At 36.1% G+C, this 23,620-nt stretch overlaps 1 protein-coding gene across 1 annotated transcript in view; it reads left to right on the top strand.

The window, feature by feature from the left end:
* The window catches only part of CCDC171 (coiled-coil domain containing 171), a 150,231-nt gene that overhangs the window by 41,305 nt on the left and 85,306 nt on the right, over nt 1-23,620 (top strand). The window contains exons 11-16 of the mRNA XM_066338509.1: nt 3,970-4,072; nt 9,810-9,913; nt 12,725-12,814; nt 14,648-14,848; nt 16,769-16,936; nt 18,821-19,009. Coding sequence (XP_066194606.1) covers nt 3,970-4,072; nt 9,810-9,913; nt 12,725-12,814; nt 14,648-14,848; nt 16,769-16,936; nt 18,821-19,009 — 855 coding nt within the window. The remainder of the gene's footprint in view (nt 1-3,969; nt 4,073-9,809; nt 9,914-12,724; nt 12,815-14,647; nt 14,849-16,768; nt 16,937-18,820; nt 19,010-23,620) is intronic.

Here is a 23,620-nt window from a genome sequence, read left to right as displayed (position 1 = left end):
TGCGGTGGTTTTGTTAAGGAAAGGCCTCAAAGTCCTGCCCACATGTTTATTTTTTAAAAGTTATTGAACTGGAGATAGACATGCATATTTGCAGCATCAGTTTCTGTGGGCTGTGCAGAGAGTTTTACATGTATTTTAGTCGACCATGGTTTTTGCAAAAATACTGGAAAAACAATGGGACATCTTTTCTGTATAGGACCAGGAACAAAAATCAAATACTGGTAGTTAAGGAAGATATGCCTACCACCAAGGTAGTAGGAACTTGTCCAGATAAACGAAAATACCTTTCTGGAAGATCGATGCAAGTCCGACAGTGAGTGGAAGAACTTTATAGCAGTCATTTTTTGGAATAGTTCAAGTTATTCATACAGATAAGGATAGAAAGTATTTGTATAAAAGATTTTTCTTCTCATTGGAATCTACAGTATTTTTAATGGAAAATGTTTGGCTTCTCTTTAATGTTCTCTTTCAAAGTTCAATTGTGTTTTGAAATTGGTGATTAAATAAATATGTTGCAAACTACATTCTCTACATTTTCTTTGTCCTCAGTTGTTTTATGAAAATAGGAGCCTTTTTAAGGATATGAAGATTGTTTCAAGAAAGTATTTTATATGCTAAAATTCAGCATATATTCTGAGTTCAGAAAATATGATTTTTCTCCTGTGTTTTAGGTTTTTAGCCTTCAGTTAGGAATATATTTTGAAAAAGGGAATTGTCTTTGGAGAGTATGGGAAATTTTTTATATATAAAATATACTTTATAAAATATACTAGAAGTTCTCCTGTTCATGGAAATTTCAGTGATCTCAGAGACCTGGAATTCCCATGGGCAGGTTCTTCCAGTGAAGACTGAGGTGAAAAAAGCAATAAGAAGGCTTTTTTTTCTCTCCTAGTCACCAAATCACTGTCTCATTAGCAGTGGGCCCATATTTTGCCTAGTCCTTTTTTTGCAGGTGATGTGGTTCAGAAATCTTTTTCTTTTGTTTTTCTCATCCCACGCCAGATTCAACTTTAGCTGGATTTTGGCATTCCTAAACATAACCCTCTAGGCTTTAACAATGTATCTGTATTTTTCCAAGTTTGAACAACCTTCTTTATGCTTCCTATTAATACTTGATACTTTAGTCAGGAGTTCCCTGCATATCCATACAGTCCTTGCCCTTGATTTTCAAAGATCACTGTTTCAGTCAAGAATCGTCTGGTGTACAGGGAGCCAAGCAAAGTCAGCAGAAGACTTACTTTGCAAATATTCTTCCACCCGTTTCTAGTAATGTGCTCTGTGAAGCAAACTTGCTTTATATAAAGGCTTTAGCAATTTTGTCAACTGATTTCCCTTTTGAAATAGCCTTGGAAACAATTAGACCTGTACTTCTCCAATAGTTCTACAGGAATGGCAAAACATGTTGATGGTTGGAGTTGTTGAGAAGGATCATAATCGCATCTCCTGCAACAGTTGAATCTGTCAGCTTGTGCACTCCATTTTCCTTTTCAATGTAATACTCCCTGTGTTTGTTCAGACTGAAAAAAACTAAGGAGATAATAGCTACTGCTGTAAACTATCAAGTGAGTGCTTGTGGAGAAGATGGAGCTATGCTCTCTTTACATCTGTGCATTAGAGAGAAAACAGGGAAGTTGTAATTTCCTGTAAGGGGAAAACAGAAAACTTCACAATGCGGATTGTGAGATACTGGAATGGGATGCCTGGAGGATTTATTGAAACGTCATCTTTGAGGATACTCAAAACTTGACTGAACCATTTCAGATCTGCCTAACCTGACTCCGACCATACTGTGCTCTGAGTGGGGAGTGGGACCAGATGACCTCCACAGGTCCTGTTAGCTTAAATTCATGAGTTTATGCTGTATACATTCTTCTTAGATAGCTGTCAGTGAGACATAAGAAATCAGATGAATCGTAGATCCTTTTGGACTGTGCCTGGATTTTTAGCAGTGTAATTTACAGTGTTTTTTCCCTTCAATTTCTGATAAGGGAGACAGTGATTTGAAAATAAAAGTTAGAAAGGAAAGATACTAAATATTTAGCAGTTCAAGTGTAGAGAGACTGGCTAGTCTAAGTAATTTCCTTTTGATCTTTATTGCTGTTGAAAAAGGGACTAAAATTGACTTCAGAAGTGTAGATTCAGTTAGCAAATGAAGCAAGGAGAAGTGGTGAAGGCTGAATAGACTGGAATACACTGACTAAATTATGGTAAATTAACTCAACAAAATGGAAAAATTGGATGAGAAGATTGAAAAAATTCTCACATTTGACTTTTCAATAGGAAAATATTTTTCTGAGGAGATTTAGTCTTCTCTGTGCTGGAATATTTTATGTAAAAAGAGTACTTATTTTATTGTGGTATTTTAATATTTTTATATTTTCTTATTTTTAATTTGTGAGGTCTTTGAGATGATGTCAGTATGCAAATGTAAATTACTTAATGTGCTTGCATTCCATAAAATATTTTTACTGAATCTCAACATTTACAAGTTCTATTTATATAGATAAGTTTATGGAGTAGGAATTAAACCTTGGTTATTTTTCAATATATTGAAGTGATTTGGAAATTCTTTATGAAGTGTAGTACAAACTCTCACACAAGGAAAAAGCGTGTAAATGCTGCAAGGGACCTAACACTGAAATACACATATGAATAATATATTAGTTGATATACAGGACATATAATTAAAATTGAAAGAGTAAAGCAAATTTATAAAATATTTAAACCGAATAGGAAGAAGACTGCAGAGAATTAAATACATTTCTTGTTTTTTTTTATTCTGACAGTTATATGCTACCAGTACATAGCAGTTTTCCTGGGGAGGATGTTTCCCACACATAAGAAATTGCCTGTGTTCTTTGACATGCAATGAAGCACAACTAAAGCAACAGTTTCTAGATATGATAAAAAACAGCAGAATTTTGCTCAGTAAAAAAGTTAACTTTATATTACTAAGTAGAAATGGAAATTGTGCAACTATGTGTTACAATTTAGAATGGATATAAATTGAGCAGTTAAAAGTCATGTGACATCTTTGACCATAACCTTAGTCATAAGAAAATTGTGAAGTTATTTAAATCTAGTTTCCTCTTGAATTGGGGTGGGGGGTAGGGGTGGTTGCTTTTCATTTATTATTGCTGCTTTTAGATTTTCTAAATTGCTGAGGTATATTACTTTTTGCCAGTCGGCAGCTAAAATCATACATTTCCTTGAGAAGTCAAAACTACATATACCCAAAAGGACATTGGTTTTGCCTGGAACTATGGATGCATGTCTCTGGAAACTGCAGGTTATAGTATCAGATATAAATTGAAGGAATTATTTGGTATAGTCTTTCTACTGTAGTGATTTGCTGTAGAACTTTCCTGGCCTCAAAAAATTTGGTGTATTGAACAAGAGACTGCACTTAGTGAACAACTTTCTTTAAGAAAATTCAGTGATAGGGTCTAAGAACTCTGTAGCTTTATGTTCCATGCATAAGTATGAAGTTTCAGTATTGAAGAAATCCCTATCTAGCATGGAATGTATTAACAATTGAAGTAGGCAGGTTTGCAATGAGAATAGGTGTGGGATTTGACTGAGTGCCAAATCATGGCTTTCTAGCCTGTCTGCCAGTAGTTTGGTGTCTTTCTGGATGCCCTTGTAGGGTGTAACAATAGATTTCACTGCTTGCATAGATGGGCAGAATTTAATGTCCATTAAGATACTTCTAAAGCAGAAGATGATGAAGAGTGAGTTTTTGTACAACCATCTTTTGTTTTGCTTTTGAAATCCATTAGTTTTATATTGTGTGTTACAGGGTTCTTATTTGTTATGTCAAGTTAGGTCTCTTAGCTTGAGAAAAGACATAAAAAGAAACATAAAGATGAACAAATATATCATTGTGATATGCATTTCTTCTGTTTACTTATTTTAATGTGTTTTTTCCCCACCCCCTCTTGTCTTGTCTGTTCCTCCTGTCAAATAAAGGCCAAGAAACACCAGGTCTTTCTAACAGAGACGTATGAAAACAACATGAGAGAGCTGGAGTTACTCTTGGACAGCTTTGCTATGTCAGGCCAGCGGACAGCAGGTTAGTTGAAGGTATAAAATGACAGATGCATCTGTCAATGTTCCAAAGTCACTACATTGTGGGAATTCTGCAGATGCCTCATGCATTCCCTCTTCTCAACATGCTTTGATTTGATGACATGATAAGAGCAGTTCTCACAGCAGTCAAATGGCCTTGCTAGCTGAGAAAGGGTGACGGATTGTGGACCTGCTGTTGTCAGCCCAGAACTTGATTTACAAATGCTGAGGTGTATATGATCGGTCAGAAAAGGGCTCACTTGCTGTGCTCTAAATCCAACTGAGAAAAAAGTCCTTACAGTATGCCTGCAAAGGGAACAGATGTTTTGCCTGAACTGAGCCAAATTCTGAGGCAACCTTCAGCAATTTAAAGGTCATATATTCAAAAAGGTTGTGTAGGACACATGATGCAACACAATACTTTTTACTGTTGTTTGTGTATCAGTACTACGTTGCATTAATTTAATCTGATATAGAACAAATATTTCTGTTTTCATTAAAATTAATTGCAAGTCAGTGGTTGTCACTCTGCTATCTGTGAGTAGATACCAGTAGATAATTATTGTATCAGACTTAACAAACTGCTGCCTAGTTAGACATTTGAGATAGTGGCTAATGTAAACAACCTGAACTTTAACATCAAGATAGTGATTTTTTTTGGAGCTGAAAACTGAACACTTTTAAAGATCTTCATGTGAAACTGTAATTCCTGTTAGAAAAATTGCATACTAGACACAAAGTGCTTCTAATTTACAGTGAAAGTAAACTGGAAGCAAACAAGTAAAATGTGGCTTACAAAGGAAATGGGTTTATTTTATATATATCATGATATGTTTTTGCACTTTTTAGCAATGGTATACATAAATGGGTTGCTAAAAACACTTTTAAATGAAGATACATTTTTTTGTATCTTCATAAAATTATTTTTTAGGGCCTGGTGCGGTTAAATTTCAATAAAGAAACAACTTATTGGGATTTCTCCTGTCCTTAAAAGGGGAGCTTGAATTCTGTGATTCATTCATTTCCTTGTCTAGGCTATATGCTTTTTCAGTTTTGAACTGGTTTTATTCCGTAACTGTAAATGTAATTACCATGATAATACCTGTAGGTTTACAGTTGAAGAGCCCTTTAAGACTGTATGTTTTCCACAGTGTTGCAAAGTTCTACATGCTGAGAAGGACTTAAGTAACTCTCAAAGGGGCTGGATGCTGCTGCCAAAGTGCAGTTTCCAAAGCAGCAATTGTCTTTTGGATGGTTAACCTTGCTGAGACAAGCTTTGACTTGTTTCTATAATATTAGAAATTCAATAACAGTACCTTCAGTATTAATTTGGTTTGTTTGAGGTAAACTTTTAAACTGATTTAAATAGATTTTTTTTCAAACTTTACCATCTCTGAAGAGGCTCTTGAGGCAGATAATAGAATTTAGATTTTCAGTGGATCAACTGAGTCTTTACAGTCAATTACAGTCTTTTAATATTAAAATAGACATTGACTAAGACATTTGTTCTACATATTGCTATGCTTTTAAGTTTGAAACTTATTTTTTAATGCTTTTGCATTATTATATTATTACTCTGGGGTACTTAGAAATTTTTGTATCTAATAATATTTATTAGAATTATTTTAAAAATTATTGTTATTATATTTGAAATGAGAATATGTAGGTGTGAATAAAGGTAAAAATCTTAAATAAATCTTTGTAGTCTAATTACTCGATGACTGCCTGCATGAGCCACAGGTGATGGGGAAATCTTTCTTGTTCTTGTGGTCAACATTGAACTCAAGGGGTTGAGAGATCTACTTAAAAATCTGTTAGTATTAAAAGCCCAACACTAAAGATCCACCCCCTAATTCAAGTTCTGATTAGTCTGTGATTATTAGGCTATACAGTAAAGAGAAGATAATACTGTATTGTTAAGATTATGTCAGAGGTTGACACAAAATCAGAGCAGGATAGAGACAAGGAAATAAACCCTTTAAAAACCACCTTCCCCCCACCCCTCCCTCCTTCCCAGCTCTACCTCCTACCCTTTGGCAGGAGGAGGCAGGGAATGGGTGTTACAGTCAGTTTATCACCCATGGCTTCTCCTGCTGTTCAGGGAGAGGAGACACTGCCCTGCTGTACCCTAGGGTACCTCCCACCAGATGCAGTTCACTGAGAACTTCTCCAACCTAGCTCCATCTCATGAGCAACAGCTCCCTGCAAACTGCAGCAGTGTGAGTCCACTCCACAGGCAATACTCCTCCCAAAACTGCTGTGGCACGAGTCACTCTTACATGGGGTACAGTCCTTCAGGAACAGGCTGCTCCAGCCTGGCAGCAGGGCCCTCTTTCCACAGGCCTCCCACAGGATCACAGCCTCCTCCAAGGTATCTGCCTGCTCCAGTGTGAGGCGCCTCTGTGGGCTGTGGGTGGGTCTCTGCATCCTTGTGGAACTCTGTAGGATGCAGGAGCACAACTGCCTCACCATGGGCTGCAGAGGAATCTCAGCTCTGGTGCCCAGAGCATCTCCTCCCCCTACTGCACTGACCTTGGTGTCTGCAGAGTTGTTCCTCTCACTTGTTCTCACCCCTGCTTCTCCGTAGTTGCAATTAAAACTGCGCCACAACATTTGTTTTGATTTTTTCTTAAACCGGCTATCACAGGGGCATTACCACCATTTCTAATTGGCCCAGCCTTGGCCAGTGGGACATCCGTCTTTGAAACCACCATGGACTGGCTCTGCCAAACATGATGGAAGCTCTAGCTTCTCATAGAAGCCACTTCTGAAGCCCCACCCACTACCAAAAACCAGCCCATGCAAACCCAATACAGATTAAAACCTAAATAGTTTTAGAATGTCAAAAATACACATGTCAAAATAACAAGCATAAATCCATGTCTTCTCCTTTTCCAATGACCTTTATAAATTTTCCAGAGCATTGTTATTCTTATTGGTCCATTTGCAAGAATTCACTTTGTATCTTTAGAGTTTATCTCATTTTGCAGTTATTCAGCAACAGAGTATGTTCTTAGGGATGTTTGTCTTCAGGAAAAAAGTAATTGTAGTAATCTGAAAAAAATGGTGAAATGAGTGCAAAGTTCTAAGAGTGTTAGCTGCTTGGAGTTAGCATCACCATTTAATACAGGCCACCAGTACTGTTCTGGTCAAAAATCTAAAACACAGCACCATATGAGCTGATATGAACAAAATTAACTCTTTGCTGCCCTGGTCCAGTACAGCTAGCGGAAAGTCTGAAATGGCAGGTTTAAGAGTTTATTCATTTCTATACTTATGTAATATTCGTATGGAACTTGGCATTTTGCCCAAATTCTTCCCTCAAACTCTTGGGCAATAGTGGGCATACACTACACAAGTACTGGGTTGGGTTTTTTATCTCATTGCTGACATGGTGCCTCTACCACAACAGAGTGCATTTGGATTATGTTGCATGTCTCCTGCACAGCTGTATGAAGATAGACAACATTTGGGCAGCATTAAAGCCATAGGTTTGATTTCAGCTAATGCAGGTATGCTGAATCTGGTAATTCTATTGCAGATTGAGCTGCCTAGAAACAGGGTTACAGCAAAGGTAAGGAATAACAGCATGGAATGTTTACTGGCAAAATTTGAATCTTGGCAAACATTATATTAATAACATCATTGCAGGTTGGGACTTAAAATATGAAAATGCATCATTGAGACAGTTTGACATAGACTATGGCATGGAAGATAACTCTTGGATTTACTTAATAGATATTGTTTTAAACTGAATGAAAATTGTGTGTTATCACTTTCCTAGAGCTGCAAGTATGAAAAAATAGTTTTTGGGTTTTTTTGTGAAACAAGATCAATACAGAATGTTCCTACAATGAGTAGTAGCAAGAAGTTGGTCTTGTAATTGAGAAGACTAGACTGGAGCTCTATGCATAGCTATAGTTATGTGATAAAACATTATAGTATGGTGACACTTGTCATTTTCTTCAATGTGAAGTCTTCTCAAAAAAGGTCAGATTTTATGAAATCTTCTTAGACTGGTTTCAGTGTAACATTGTTGTTTGGGATATTTCTATGATTCACTGGGCACTGAAGAGTCATTAAGAAACTCCTTCTTTTCCCTGACTCTGTAGACTTTTAGAAACTGTGGTAAGTAGGTGTAGTGGCTGATAGGACAAAGCAGGGGTCTGTTACTGGGATGTGTGTGCTGTAGAGCGGATCTTGCTCCTATAACTGAAAGCAATCTTGCAAATTTTGCTTTGACTCGGTGGGACTTGGACTGTAACACCTAGTCCAGCCTGAATAGCACTTTATACTTTCTGGTATTATCAAAGGTTGAGAGAGAAGAGGCTAACTAATTGAAAAAAAATTTCCAAATGGCAGTTGACAGTAAGTTGTGCACTTAAGTAAGTTTTCTCTGAGTTCTATTGATGCATTACATGTAGCCCGCAGGAGAAATGTCATCATTTTTACACAGTGCATTAGTAGAATATTGTGCTTATCAGATGACACTAATTATAGAATTCTTAAAAAATACTCTGCTGGTAGGTAAGTGCACCTCCTCTAGCTGATAAAATTTTATGGAGAGCCAAAGAAAAGGCTGAGACTTTAGTATCTGATTTGACTTTATGAGCCACTCTGTGTAAATTGCTTAATGATACTGGTGATAAACATCTGTATCATTGTTTAGTTGTGATGGGAGTTAGGATGATTTAGCCTTCCTAGATTTAAAATGCCACAGATATTTTCACTTTTGCAAAACCGGGCTGTTGTTGGAGTCGGTAAAGATTGCTTTGGTTACAGAACATGTTAAAACTTGTTGAAAAGTTGATACTATAATGTGCTACAAAGTAAGTGATAAATGCTTCTTAGGAATGAATATAAATAATGCTGAGAAGAATGATCTGTCAATAACCTAGTGGTGTAACACCAGGAAAAAAAAAAAAAAAAAAAAAAAAAAAGTTTGTTCTTGGAAACTGAATATCAGCTGACATCTTGTGACCTCTCAATCAATACAGTGTTGTTTTGCTTTCTTGGCACATTGTTCTGTGCACTTTGGAATGGTCAGACTTGTTCATATATCCCTAATTAAGGCAACAAGATCAGAAGTCTCAATATAAAAGGTTAATAAATAAGTTTAGTGTATATATAATAGATATATCAGATTTATAACTGAACTGCTCTGTAGTACTCTGCAGACAGATAATTTTTTTTGTAATTTCCTTTACAATAAAATTCAAGAGAATTTAAAATGTTTTTAAGTCCTCTCCAAGCATAACATAATCATATGATCTTTGGCTCAATAAGGCTTTAACTAAATGAAGTTCTCCATTACTATATGCATGCTTAGTCACAACAGCAAAATAATGTCAGGAAAAGTGTAACATTCTTAACTTTCAAACTTAATGTTTTTCAAAGTATATAATTGTGTGGTTTCGAAGTTGGCTTTTCTGACTGAATGACACAGGTTTGACCACAGTAGAAATAATATGTGAGACTGCATATCAAATGCATTAGGTATAAATGTAATCCAGAATTGACAGTTCTGTATCTTGTATTAAAGCTTTTATACAAGTGTCTTTCAGCTATTTTTGCTGTGAAAGCATGGCTATACAGCTGTACCTCTCATGGCAAACAAGGCTGCTCCTAAGTGTTCTATATTGTCACTGAAGCCCTAACTAATTCTAGTACCTGGCATCCAGGATGAGTAGTTTTCTCTCTGTGGCTTTAAGGCTTAATTTTCATTCCGTGTTTTCCTTCAGGCACTTGTGAGGACAAAGATAAACCTCTGAGCTGCTCTGTCGTTGCAACTTTGAGGTGTACCTTGACAGCTTACCAGAACAAGCTGGAAGATACATCTAATGAGGTAGCACTTGCAATGTTTGGCTCTATGTGTATTGCATTTGGCCTGCAGCAGTACATAAACTTTGCTTGTAAAAAATGGCAGGAGAGTGGGAATCTTGAATTGACAGCTTCAAGTATGCCCAAAGAAAAAGTCTCTGTCACTACCATTTCTCTAAGCTTGTCCTATAGTGAAGTTTCACATTTGTGGGGATAGGGAGAACAGTTTTTTGTCTTTCTAGTTTAATTTGGTTTTCTTGTTCATTCTTTTGGGGTTATTTTCAAAAACTATGTAGGTTAACAAGCCATTCATATATAGGATTGTAGTTAAAAGATAATGATCTAAGAGGGCAGCTGCATATACTGCAGTGTTCCTAAATATACAGTGACTGAGCCTCAGCAGTCACTGCTACCAGTTATGTAGATGATCATGCTCCCCTGTACTTCTAAAACTGGTATAATTTTCTGAGGAGAGTGTGTTTTCAATAGATTCTCTTTGGGAGCCCTTTTGCTGTCATTACTATTAAAATAGGGCTGTTAGAATACTGTTTTTAAGTTATCTAAGAAAGTAATGGAAATATTTTAATGTTGGGAATCTTGCCTTTGAAAAAAATTAGATGTTTTCCATGCTATCCTACTGTCCTTTTATATCATTGACTGAGGAGTTACAGTTTTGCATTTATTTTGTTGTGTGTTTTGCTAGTCTGACTAAATTACTCCTCTTGGGTGTAAATGTTTTATTAATTTATGGCTTTAAAAGCTGTAGAAAGAAGTTAACTATATAATTGAAACTTTCTGTACAAACTTGTGATTAGCCTTTGAATAAAATTGGCAAATACAGAAAGGCAAGGTGTGATAAGGCTGTAAAAATGCCAGCACTCTATTTTGCTTCTAGGTTTTGTTTTTTGTTTTGAAAAATGTATAGTCTAGTCACTTAACACATTAAAAAAAACAAAAAGTAAAAAAAAAAAAAAAAAAACCACACACACACAAAACAAACAAAAAAACAACAACAAAAGGGAAGTGTATCAGCTTTTCCCCTTTTATTGGGAAAAGAATGGTTTCCCACAAGACCTTTGAGTTTGTTCAAGGGGCACAAAAATGAGTGACCATGGAAACAATTATACTTTTTAAACAGCAACCACTGTTAAATCTTTCCCAGCAAGATAAGAGAACTGATGTGTGTAGTCATTATGAAACTCTTCTGAGACCCAAGTCTGGAAGCTGAAGAGTAACTAGGAACATATGACCCACAGCGAATTGTTATTTGGGAGGAGGAGCATCACGTGATAGGCAGCACAGTTGAAAAGTCGACTCAGCAGGCTTTGGCTTAGTGATGGGCTTTGTTGTGAAACTGTGCCAGAGACAGCAGTGGGGAGACCAAGGGGGTGGCTTCTAAGAAAGCAAAAAGAGTGTTCTGACAGAAAGAAGAATGAACTGTCAAGGAAAATAAATCGCAAGTAGAGCAGGACCAACAGATGACCTGCCACAAGACTTCCCAGTAGGACTGTGTGTGACTGACCCTGAAGTTGTCATATGGAGCCAGAGATCACTGAGCACCTTCGTGATGCACAGAAAGGGCAGTGCTCTGTCCTTCTTGATTACCCACGCCCCCACAGAGAATGCCGCTTTTGGCTTTTTATGTGTGAGATACGTTTAATAATGAAACTTTTTAATAATGCAATAATGCACAAGGGGACTATGAAGGGCACTGTGCAATAAAGCTAGGATGTTCTAATACATAATAAGGAAGGGTTTTAGTAAGCAACACAACAATAAGCAAATTTTAGTGGTTCTCTTTATAAAAAGGTTTTCAACAAGATCTCACAAATTAATGAATTTATTAATGTATGTGTAGCCTATATGTATATATGAAATATACTGGTAAACTTGTCATGTGTCATCTTTAACTTACTGTGTTAAACATTAGATTAAAAGATCTAGTTAGTTTGTGTGATGAAAGGTGTAGAAGTGTTTGGGTTTTGTCGATAACTAGCTTCTGATTTTCTGTATAGTGCAGACACTACAGAATATATTTGAGGAGAGAGAAAAGACTAGTAAACCAATAAAAAGACTGGAAATATTCCAGTAGCATTCTTTAATTTACTATAATTATTTCTAAGTGTTCTGCCAGGTTTCCTGACATCAAAATATAAAAATAAGCATAAGTAATTAATAAATTTTGTGACTCAGGTATTCTTTTTCTGAGTTGCTCCTTAAATGGCAGCATAGTCATATAAACAAAGATACAGATTATTTCGATAAATTGTTGTTCTTTTTGAAAATGGACAGTGAAGCTAGTACCCATGACGGTACCTCAGTTCACATTAGGCAACCTCTGAGATGGTTGCTTTTAACCCTACAGTAGTCACCAAGCCTCTTTGGAACATTGCTGCTTTTTACAGTATGTGAGTATTATGCAGTGCTGTGTAAAGAATCTTGCTTGTAGCTGGATAACTTCTGCAAATGGCCACTAACTTGAAAACTTGTTTTCTCAAACTACTCTCCAGATCACTATCTGAATTTACTATGCTTTCAAGTGCATTGCAGAATCTGTGTTTTTGCCAGATATTTTGAGAGTTAATAGGATAGATAAGAGTGGACTCAGTTTGGGATTCTGCCGCTACTCTTTATTTTTTACATCATTATAAATGAGTTATTTAGTGTTTTTGTAACAGCATATTATTTAGATTGTATGGAGCACAAAAACTCTTCAAGGAATTGAAATAAATTTTGTTTTCTTACTTTCATATACAAAATTCTTATTTTATATTATATAGAATAGATCATTGCAGACTTTCTGTAAAAGCCTGTTTGACTTTCATATTTTTTACAGCTTGAGAAAATGAAGGCTTTGTGTAAAAAGATGACAAAAGAACTTGATGTATCTGAGGAGAAAATGTGTGCTTTAAGACAAGACCTGAAGGTATGGTTTAATGAATTTGGCATAAAATTTGAACGTTCTGCAAAAGGTATATTTCCGGATTTAAAGTACCTTTTTTCTCTTATCAGAGTAAGTCTCTATATCGTTGTATTCTGTTGAGCGATCTAGTTTACCTTTTAAGTTTGTGTGAAACCACGTTGCTTTATTCTGATTACCACTATAAAGGATGTAATTTCAATGATTGCGCTTCTGAAATAATTAAAATACATTTATAAATTTGCAAAGTATTGTTTTATTTCAAAATTGGTATCAGTAATCTTTTTTGTTTAACTGTTTTTCTGAAGAAAAGGGAAAGAGAATTTAATTACCTCAGTGCATATGAAAGTATATTTTATTAAAGAATAAGGGATATCCATTCTTTTGTTATTTATTTTTGTTTGTGTTTATCAGAAACATCAATTCATGTGATGCATCAAGTTGTCTTTAACAGCTGTAAAGTGTGTGGCCTGAAATTTCTTGGACTAAAAGTTACCTGAGATAAAAACACTTGAGAGCTCTATCCTTTAGTTTTGGATCAAGGATTTTTTCCAGTTTTTGGCTGACACCAGTTTTGTAATGTCCTGTCTGGTGAAGCCAATAGCCAAGGGAGTGGGCAAGTCCTGAGGTTGTGTTTTAACTTAATCTCCCAACTAGCAGTGTATTGTATTACTGACAAAATAGAATGTCTGTAAACCCAGAATTTTTCAGATTCTTTTGCTGAGGATATGCTGCTTTATGTTCTATGCAGTGTTTTTCTGTAACCTTCATTGAATCTTCACATTAATGGATACTTGCACATAATGTATTGTCACCTATTACGAACTTTCTTTTCTAATTTATATTTGGAAGATTTAGGACTTCTCCTTCTGATATAGCACCTTTTTAAGTAATCTAAAAATTTTGCAAGAGATACTTGTATTCTTCATGTACAAACTGAGCTTGCTACACACAGAGGGTACATGTTTTTATGCAATATGCCGGTTTTCAATCTCTCTAAATTTTTGATAATAATATTATATAGATGATCAAAATCTAGATCCAGTCTGAAAGCATTTGTATTAGAAATTTAAAATTAGTTTAATATTTTAATGTTTTTGTTTAGAAGAATAAAAATTTTTCTGATGTAATTTTGTGATGAATTTGGTAGTATCTTTTGTACAGTTTTATGGTCTATGAAGCTATGATTTTATGAAAAATAAACAATAATTTCAGTTTGACCTTTTCCAGACTTTAGCAGTGCTGGAAATTCTGTGTAACTGCACAATAAGGGATAGTGTATTAAGTTCTTTGTTTACCTGGTGACATTTTGGTGCTGGTAACATAATGGTATTTATCACCATTTCTGATTATTACTTACTTTCCATGGTGAAGCCTTCAAAGAGAGTCCTCACTTTTTTTTAAGTTGCATGTGAAGAATACAATGGACAGCTGTGTTGCTTGCAGACTCAGTTCTAAAAGATCATTATTTTCACTTAAGAAAATAATGTATCTTTTTAATAGCTCTGATAACTTTGCACTCTGCAGAGGATAAGTTGTGTCCTTGTGTTCTACATCTCATTTGTGGGGGTAGAGGGGACTGTGAAGATCACTATATCATGGAGCCTTTACCTGTCAGAGATGGATTTCCAGTGCTGTCTAGTTGCAATCTGTGGAGGAGGTCTATTGTCAATTTTGAAATTCTGTTCTTGAAAGATCATGTCCACCTAGCCTGGAGTCTTGTGAATACATGTGGTTATATGACTGTTTCTTTCCTCAGGTGATGAACACTTGACTAAGGTAGCATTTTATAGAGTAAAATTTATACTAACCTTTCTTTTATATTTCTCTGTTTTACAGGAAGCACAGGATACTGTGGCTGATGCCAATAAAGAGTTAAACCATCTGCACACTAAGTGTGCAGACAGAGAGACTTTAATAGAAACTTTAAAAATGGAACTACAGGATGTACAGCAATGCTGGGAGAAAGAGCAAGTACGTGCCACAGAATCTGAAAATGAAATCCAGAAGCTTACCAGGGCTTACCAGAAGGATATGAAGGTATTACTAGAGACAAGATGACTGTCAAAGAGTCTTTATTTAATCTCAGCTTTATACATTTACATACATCAGATGGTTACTCTTAGTCTTAACAGATTTATCCCTAAAATATGATTTTAAGATCTATATTTTGAAAAATGTGTTTAATATCTACAGGATCTCAGGACATACTGGTTTTACTTTCTTCTGTATCAGAACTAATAGCTTAATCATTCCAGTATTTTAAATTTTTGAAAAAGAGAGTTTATTTTAAAAGCTACACCTGATGAACAATTATTTATTTCTTTCAAATTAAAAGTTAACAGACATGTTTTACAACTGAAGCATGTAATACTGTCATTATCATGTGTTAATTACTGGTCCACATGGCAATTCATAGCAAATATGGAATTGAGGTAGTTTTGCATGCATGCCACAAAACCTAGAAATTCTTAGTTTTTATCTATTAGCTAATTGTAGTGTGCTATATGTGGGAACGGCTCCACAATATCTTACTTCAGAACTGTTATCTCTCTCTTTACATGTATTAACAGATTTTTTTTTTTGTTGCTTTTTCTGCCTAATGATGCGGTTCTGTACTAGCAATGGCAGTGATGTACTTGTAGTTGTTGTGCATATTGAGCTCATTACTTCCACAAATTTGGACATGGATGCCAACTGAGTAAAAAGGAAACATTCTTTCCACCTCTTTTACAGTCTGGTATTTAAATGGGGTCCACATGAAGCAGCTGGAATTCTTACACACATCAGATAATGATTAAAGTGAAGGAAACTAGAAGTCTGGCTATATTGTAAAGTCAGCATGTCTACAACCCTGTGGTTGCATTCAACATGTGTGAATTGATTTGGGGTCTTAGAATCTTGTTTCTTGAGCCAAATGGATAATTATCATCCTAGTTTTATCACAGCTTAAACAAAAAAATGTAATGATGGTGGCACACTGGATTTTCCTTGGGGAATTTGTAGATCTGTAAGAAACAAAGTGAAACTAAACTACAATTTATTTTTAATTGCCTAAAATGCCATGAGATAATTGTGAAAAAATGCACCCAAGTGTAGTGGAAAGGGCTCAGAAAACCCCCTAGTTTCCCATCTCAGCAATCCCTAATTTCTTAATATAAAACTTCAACCAAGGCCTCGGGAAAACAATGAGAACCTTTGCAATAGTTTACAGACTTTGTTCTTGTGACTTTTGATGTACAGCTTGCTATTTTCTTAATCAAAATTGCTAAGTTGCATATATGTACTAAAAGCATTAAGGATGGAATTTCTATGGCATGCTATTGTTGCTAAAGTTTATTTATAACTTGCATCAATTTATTATATTACTGACTAAAATAAGTGTAAATGAATGAAGCATGGCTTGTGGAATTTGACTGATGAAGCTATAAGCCTATTTTGTCTGGCCATATAGTCTCATATATAATCCATACAAAAACAACTCTGAAAATATTTTAGAGTGATAGTTGTATAAATGGTGTGTTGCCAATCAAGCCAATCAGTGAATTTTCTGCATGCTCTGCAGTTGTTGCAAGTGGATACAGTTTGAATATAAGTTTTACCATAAATAAAGTCTTACCATAAATAAATAAATAAATTGCATGTACTAATAGCATGGAATTTTTTATCTGTATCAGGTAGTGGTTGTGGTGAAAGCAGGACTGTTCAGTATTCTTATAAGTTATTTATATATTATGTCTGAATAGACATATTTTGTAAAAACTGTTTTATTACATTTGCTTCAATATGTATGACTGCAAATTGCACAATTAGCAATTGTGGAATTTTGAAAAAAAATTAAGAATGAACTGTGTGGACTTTTTTTCACTTGCATGTAGTTCGTGTTACTGACCATCTGATGCACATTTTTCAATTCTAACACTGTTCAAATACAACATGTAATTTTTCCTTTTATTTCAGGAAAAACTAACCTTTCTTCATAGCTTATACCAGCATTCAATAGCAGGCTGTGTGCTTATAAAACAACCAGAAGGCATTCTAGATAGATTCTCTTGGCCTGAGCTTTGTGTAGTCTTGCAGGAGAATGTTGATGCCCTGATCTCAGACCTCAACAGGGCTAATGAGAAGGTAAGTGTCCTTAGGCACCAGCTACCTCTATTAAATTCAGTGACATTTGTCCACATCGCAGTATCATTAAAAAGGACTGACATTCATCTTATTTCAAAAAGAATTTGGACGTTAATAATTCAATACCATTAATTATGGCTTGTCTACAACTCAGTTTGATGCCATTGCTGTGGGCATGTAAATGTGACTGAAGTCTGTATGAAATCTCTAAGCTACACTTTCAGTGCAGGACATGCTAATAGTACTAGCCAATATTAGCCACAGGGACCTAATTAAAAGAAAATAAATTAATCTTACTGATGAAGCAATTCAAAGAACTTAGTCATTTACACTAATAAAAGAAGTCTTTATTTTACCATAAAACTGAAACAAAATGCATGTACTCAAGAAATATAGTCTTTAAATTATATGTTTATTATTCAGAAGTACTTTTTGAAAGAATGACAGTGTATTTTTTAATTCAATGGTAACTCATGGATGGAATTATATTCAGAAACACAAATAGAAAATACCTGTTTTTATAAAACATGTCAATATTTGCTATAGGCAGAAGCTGTACTTTTTGGGATCTAAGTAAGCTTATGTGGCCTTTCTCTCCAGAAATCCCTGCATTTTTAGGACATGTTCCTTATAAATAAATTAAACTGAGTCCACAGAGTAACATATTACAGTCTTTAGGATTTCAGTTCATTTTCTGGCTCTGATGAGGTCAATCCTAAGACTAGTACAGCAACTCCAGAACTTGTCTGTCCTGATATTTTTTGAGACATAATAATGGAAAAATCTTCTTTTGACATTACTCATCTCAGAAGTGACCACTCTTCTGCCCTTAGTAAGATGCAGGGCTGGTTACACTGAATTATTTCAACTCTGCCCATCAGAGATAAAACAGTTTTTAATTAAAAGTTATACCCCAGCAGTCAGTTGGACCTACCCCCTTACTAAAGGAGTAGGATAAAACATGGATTATGAACTTTTGATGTACTTTTCTATTTTACTTTCGAAATAGAGGAAAGGGAGTGGAAGAGAAGGGAATGAACATCATTGTCAGTGTTTGGGGATGTTGTGTCATATTGTTTCTTGCTTTTTAATTTAGTATGGTTATTGGTATTTACTGTGAGGTCTCTAGGGCCCTTTTCATGTACTTACCAGCTTTTCAGGGATTTTGAACAGCATGTCACTTATGTTGTATTCGCTTTCTTGCAAACAAAATTCTTCTCTTGCATTTCTGTGTGATGAATTTGAAAAGTAGCTTTCTGACACTGTATGGTAATAAAGCGTAGGTATATCTATTTAAAGATTATTGTTACCTTGATTCATTCCTCCATTTAGTTTGCATGGGAGCTCTGAAGTTATTTACAGAGTGAATCCATTTGTGCTTGTTGAAAACAACTTCTGTATGATAAAAGGCCCTGAAATTCTTTTAATGCTTAACAGTATCTGGATATTTTGGGTTTCCACTAAAACAAAAATTAAATTAAGGACTGTTTTTTTACATATTATTTGCAATTCTTGCAAACTTCTGAGGGACTGGTATACTCAGATTGGTACTTTAGCAACACAAGATTTAACGCACATGTGTAAAAAAAAAAAATGTAGAAGTGTCCAGTTCAGGTTTTCACCAAAGAAAGCAACAAATACCTGCAATATGGTACAACATATTGCAGAACTGCATCCAATTTTTTGTTAATTTTGTTGCACAACTCAATTGAATAATCTGTTGTGAAAGGCTTTTACTTAGTTTTAATGAATATATTGAAGAAACTACAGTTTAGATTTTATGCTGGGATTGTTTGTGGTTAAACTGGTGTCTACAATAAAGTAATAAAGTAAAAAGGTTTTTAGAGAAGTAAAAGAGTTTCTTTTAAAATGCCTGATACACAGATATCTCACCTGGAATACGTTTGTAAAAACAAGTCCCATACTATGAAAGAGCTTCAGCAGAGCCAGGAGGATGCTTTTAACAAAATGGCAGAACAGATGAAAGCACAGGCAAGCTGTTGGCAGAATGAGAAAAAGTATCTGGAACAGCAGTACTCAGGTCTCCTTGGGGAAGTTCATGCAAGGGCACAGGTATGGTGCTATGAACTTCTGATTTTTTTTCCTTGTAAATATTTAATGGATTATTTCAGTAGTTTGAACCCCTAACCAGTTTAAGGTTGTTTAAAATGAAAAAAAAAACAAACCTGCAAACTTCATGCTAGTATTAACTTAATTTATAATAAGGAATAAATGTCTTCATTAAAATATTCTAGAAGTGAATTGCTTAAGCTGGCTTACAATTGCTACAGATTTTTTTTTTTTTTTTAATGTTAAGACTGTAAGATTAAATTTGCTTGGTTTAAGAATTATATAGGGCAGCAGTGGTTTTTTTCCAGTGTCATGCTTTGGAAAGACTGTGTAGAGTTACAGTAAAATGGTGTCATCTGAGGATAAATTTAGGTATAGTCATTCTGACCCTAAAATCCTATTAGCAGTCTATTAGTAGATTACAACAGTATTGGAGGATGCTCTTACACAGATGATACAGTGAGCAGTGAGTCGAAAGTGTGAAACTGTTGGCACTGGTTGTTAGACAAGTTATTTGCAATTTAAAATGTTCACTATTATTCTACAACCATCATTCACCATCTTTTCAATCACATTCATTCATATTTTCCTTTAGAAACATCTGGGCATGCTTTCTAACATAGATTAGGTAATGTTGGAGTGCAAGCTGGTAGTTTTGTAATCTAGGTAGTGCAATGTCTGTATACACTTGGATGATTCAACAATCTCTTTTCCATCCTGTGTTCCAGTTTGTCTTCCTTACCATTCAGTGTCCAACTATCAAGAAGATAGTCTAATTTCTTCTCAGTTTCTAATTTGTGACCGACTTTCAATTTGCAAATATCAAATTAAGCCTTTGCTTTCCTGGCATCTGTAGGGTCCATAAATGTCTACTGTTAGGACTGTCCTAGTCCTGATTTCACATTTTTCCTGGCTTACCTGTATTTTACCTATTGCATTTTGAGCCAGTTAGCCATATTTGTCTGCAAGATCAGTGCTTTGTTTGAATCAGAGGTATGCAGACTACTATTATAGCCTTATTTCCAGAGGAAACAAGGAAAAATGTGCCACAAGTTACGGAATGTCTTTGAAGGATCTTTAAGATTTACTGACTGCCAGCGATTACATAAAAATGCAGAATGCAATATTTAAATTTAATTATTTTAGCAAGCTTTATTCATTAAATTTTATAGGAAACATATAATCAGTGCAAGTAGAATATAATTTGCTAGTATTTCTTCGTACAGCTGGAGGTCTCCTCACTCTAGGACATTTATTCCAGCACTACAAGGAAACTGTAGCAATTTGCTACATTTTCCATCCAAAGATCTGAGTGTTAAAGTTGCAAGCACTTTAGTGAAATAACCCCTTGTAGGGTTCCATTCTGAAAAGACAAGATGAGTGATTTTTGCTGTCTTGCTCCAACCCAATGATCATTATAGGATGCTTCCTTTTATTTGTAACTTCATCTTCAGCCAGTGTTCGCTGACGACTTCTAGATATTTTCTCCTCAGAAGTCCTGTCTTCAGACTTCTTTGGTTTTTCAAATTGTTAACATGTGTGTGAAAGCAAAACATAGAGCGTTAGAATGAACAAGAGTTAAGAGAGAGCTCTAACTGCACAGCAGTGTAAGTAAGTATTTTGAAAATTACTGTTTTCGTTTATTAGAACTGCAGTAGAGAGTTAGGGCTTTTCAGAATGATCTCCTTATAATTAAAATGCTGCAAAATGTGATGGTTTTAGTGGCAGTGACACCTGCTACTGCTTCTGTCCCCAGCCAGTACTGTTCAGGATCCCTGGTTCCACAATAGGATCTATGAATGTTAATAGGTACTACTTCACAGCTGGTACTGTAGGTCAGATGGATGGTGTAATCAGAAAGCAGTTTTACTGTTTTTCTCTAGGACAGAAATTCCCAGAGTAGCCTTATCACAGATCAGCAATAAACAAGGTGCTCTGTAGATACCACTCTTTGTCAGTGATCTCCATGTTTGGAGAGTCAATGTAGCTTAAAATGTATATCCTTTTTCTTTGCCTTTTGTTGCTGGAGTCTAGTCCTCTTGAATTGCTAGTATGCCATTTTGAAAATGTTACTATGCCTGTTCCTTAGCCTCACACAAATTATTTATTATTTACAGTCTCATAGGAAATGTCCTCTGAATTTTAACTACTGGCTGTTGTTTGTTTATTATATAGACATGTATTAATCTGGCCCCATTTTTTGTGGCAACTGCTTAAAATAGAAGGGTTTTGTTCCGATATGCAAAAAACATTTTGTAAGAGAAAAATACTGTAACTACTTAAAAAATTTCAGTTTCAACAGAAAAATAAAAGGTTTGCTAAACAGGAAAAGGAAAATGTCCCCTGGGGAGAAAAAAACAAGTGTTGGGTTGTTTTTTTTTTCTTGTTTGGAGGCCTTTACAGCAAGGCAGGTAAATTAAAGAATGGGGTTAAAGGATTAAAGTATATTACAATTTTATAAAAAGTCATTGCAATTCGTGCAAAGGGAGGAAGAGAAGTGTGTGTAACTGTACTGGTCTTGGCCTGCCAGGTGTCTGGTAGGCATGTCTGGCCCATGTACTTAGAACACAGCAAAGGGAGGGCAGGACTGTTGATGTCATTTAAAGGTATAGCTCTCTCTCTCTCTATATATATATATATTTGGAAAAATAAAACAGCTGAACAACAGCAATCACTGACTCACAGAATAGAATCACAGAATGGGTCAGGGTGCAAGGGACCACAGTGGGTCATCTGGTCAAACCCCCCTGCTCAAGGGGGTCATCCTAGACCACATTGCACAGAATTGTGTCCAGATTATTCTTAAGTATCCCCAGTGAGGGAGACTCTACAACCTCTTTGGGCAATCTGTGCAAGTGCTTTGTCACTGCACAGAAAAGAAGTTACTCCTCTTGTTCAGGTGGAACTTCTTGTGTGTCAGTTTGTGCCCATTGCCTTTTGTCCTTGTATTTCCTGGCACCACTGAGAAGAGCCTGGATCCATCCACTTACGCCCTTCCTTTAGATACTTGTAGACACTGATGAGAGTCACAGAATTGTTAGGTTTGGAAGGAACCTCTGAAGATCATCTAGTTCAAGCCCTCTGCCAAGGCAAAGTCACCTAGGGCAGGCTACCCAGGAATGCATCGAGGAGGTTTTTTAATGTCTCCAGAGAGGGAGACTACACCATCTCCCTGGGTAGCCTGTTCCAGTGCTCTGCCACACTCAGTGTAAGGAAGTTTTCCCTTATGTTGAGGTAGAACTTCTTGTACTTTAGTTTTTTGCTGTTGCTCCTCATCCAAGATCAGTGTTGGGCACCATTGAAAAAAGTCTGGTTCCATCCTCTGGCACCCACCTCTGAGATGTTTCTGTGTATCGATGAGATCCCCTCTCAGTCTGCTCCAGACCAAACAGGCCCAGCTCCTGCAGTCTCTGCATGTAAGAGAGAAGCTCCGGACCCCTGATCATCCTTGTGGCTCTCCACTGGACCCTCTCCAGCAGCTCCCTGTCTCTCTTGTGCTGAGGAGCCCAGAACTGGGCACAGCACTCCAGGAGTGGCCTCACTAGGGCTGAGTAGAGGGGAAGGGTCACCTCCCTCGACCTGCTGCCCACACTCTTCCCAGTGGACCCCAGGATTCCATTGGCCCTCCTGGCCACAGGGGCACTGATGGGTCATGGACAACCTGTGATCCACCAGGAGTCCCAGGTCCTCTTCCACAGAGCTGCTCTGTAGGAGGTCAGCCCCAGCCTGTGCTGGCACTTGGGGCTCTTCCTCCCCAGGTGCAGGACCTGGCACTGGCACTAAGTTAAAGGTAAACAGATTTATTAACACACGCTAAGAAAAAAAAATAAAAAATGAAACTTTCAAAACACTCTTCCTCTCCCTCACAAACTGTTCACTTTTCTACAAACAACATAAAGAGACAAAACCTGTGATTTTCAGTCAGTTTCACTGTTTAAAAATAATCTTGCATCAGTTCTTTGGGAGAGGAGTCTCTTTTAGAACTTCAATGGAGACTCCTTACTGGCAACATAGAACAGTGGGTCTCAATTCTCACGAAAACAGCCGCCCAAGAACTTGCCTTTGTCAACTCACTCCCATTAGCAGCTTCCTAAGCTGCTTATAGGATATGTCTGCTTATTTAGGGTACTGTTTAAGGATGCCTTTTGTAGTATAAAACAAAGATTCTCTTCTTCCATCTCCAAAATCATCTTTATCTTGAAATTAAAGATCTCTTTTTTCCTTAGGAGCAGAGGGCTTCATATCACTTTTCTTTCTCTGTTCAAATTCTCCATTAAATCTCAATTATATCAGTGTATAAGCGAGAGCCATCCATCCTTCCAAACAGCACTTATATGTTACAGGAAATAGTCTATTCTTTATGGTTTCACAGTAAAAGTCCAGCTAACTAGGCAACTCTACTATTCTTCCTCAAATTATTTTTTTACTGTCTTATCTAATTTGTCTTGTGCCGTGTTTTCTTTATGTTTCACTCTGTCCTCTTCTTTTTACTCAAAAAGAGGATTAGACTTTTAAAAAGTCTTAGTCTGTGTCAGGAGAGAGTTAACATTCTCACCTGGGCCTGCAGATGGTCCCATGGTCTCTGCTGGGCAGCAGCCTTTAGGATCTTCAAAA

This window comes from Sylvia atricapilla, chromosome Z (genome assembly GCF_009819655.1).
Source record: "Sylvia atricapilla isolate bSylAtr1 chromosome Z, bSylAtr1.pri, whole genome shotgun sequence".
NCBI lineage: Eukaryota > Metazoa > Chordata > Aves > Passeriformes > Sylviidae > Sylvia > Sylvia atricapilla.
This window is presented reverse-complemented; position numbering and strand designations above follow the sequence as displayed.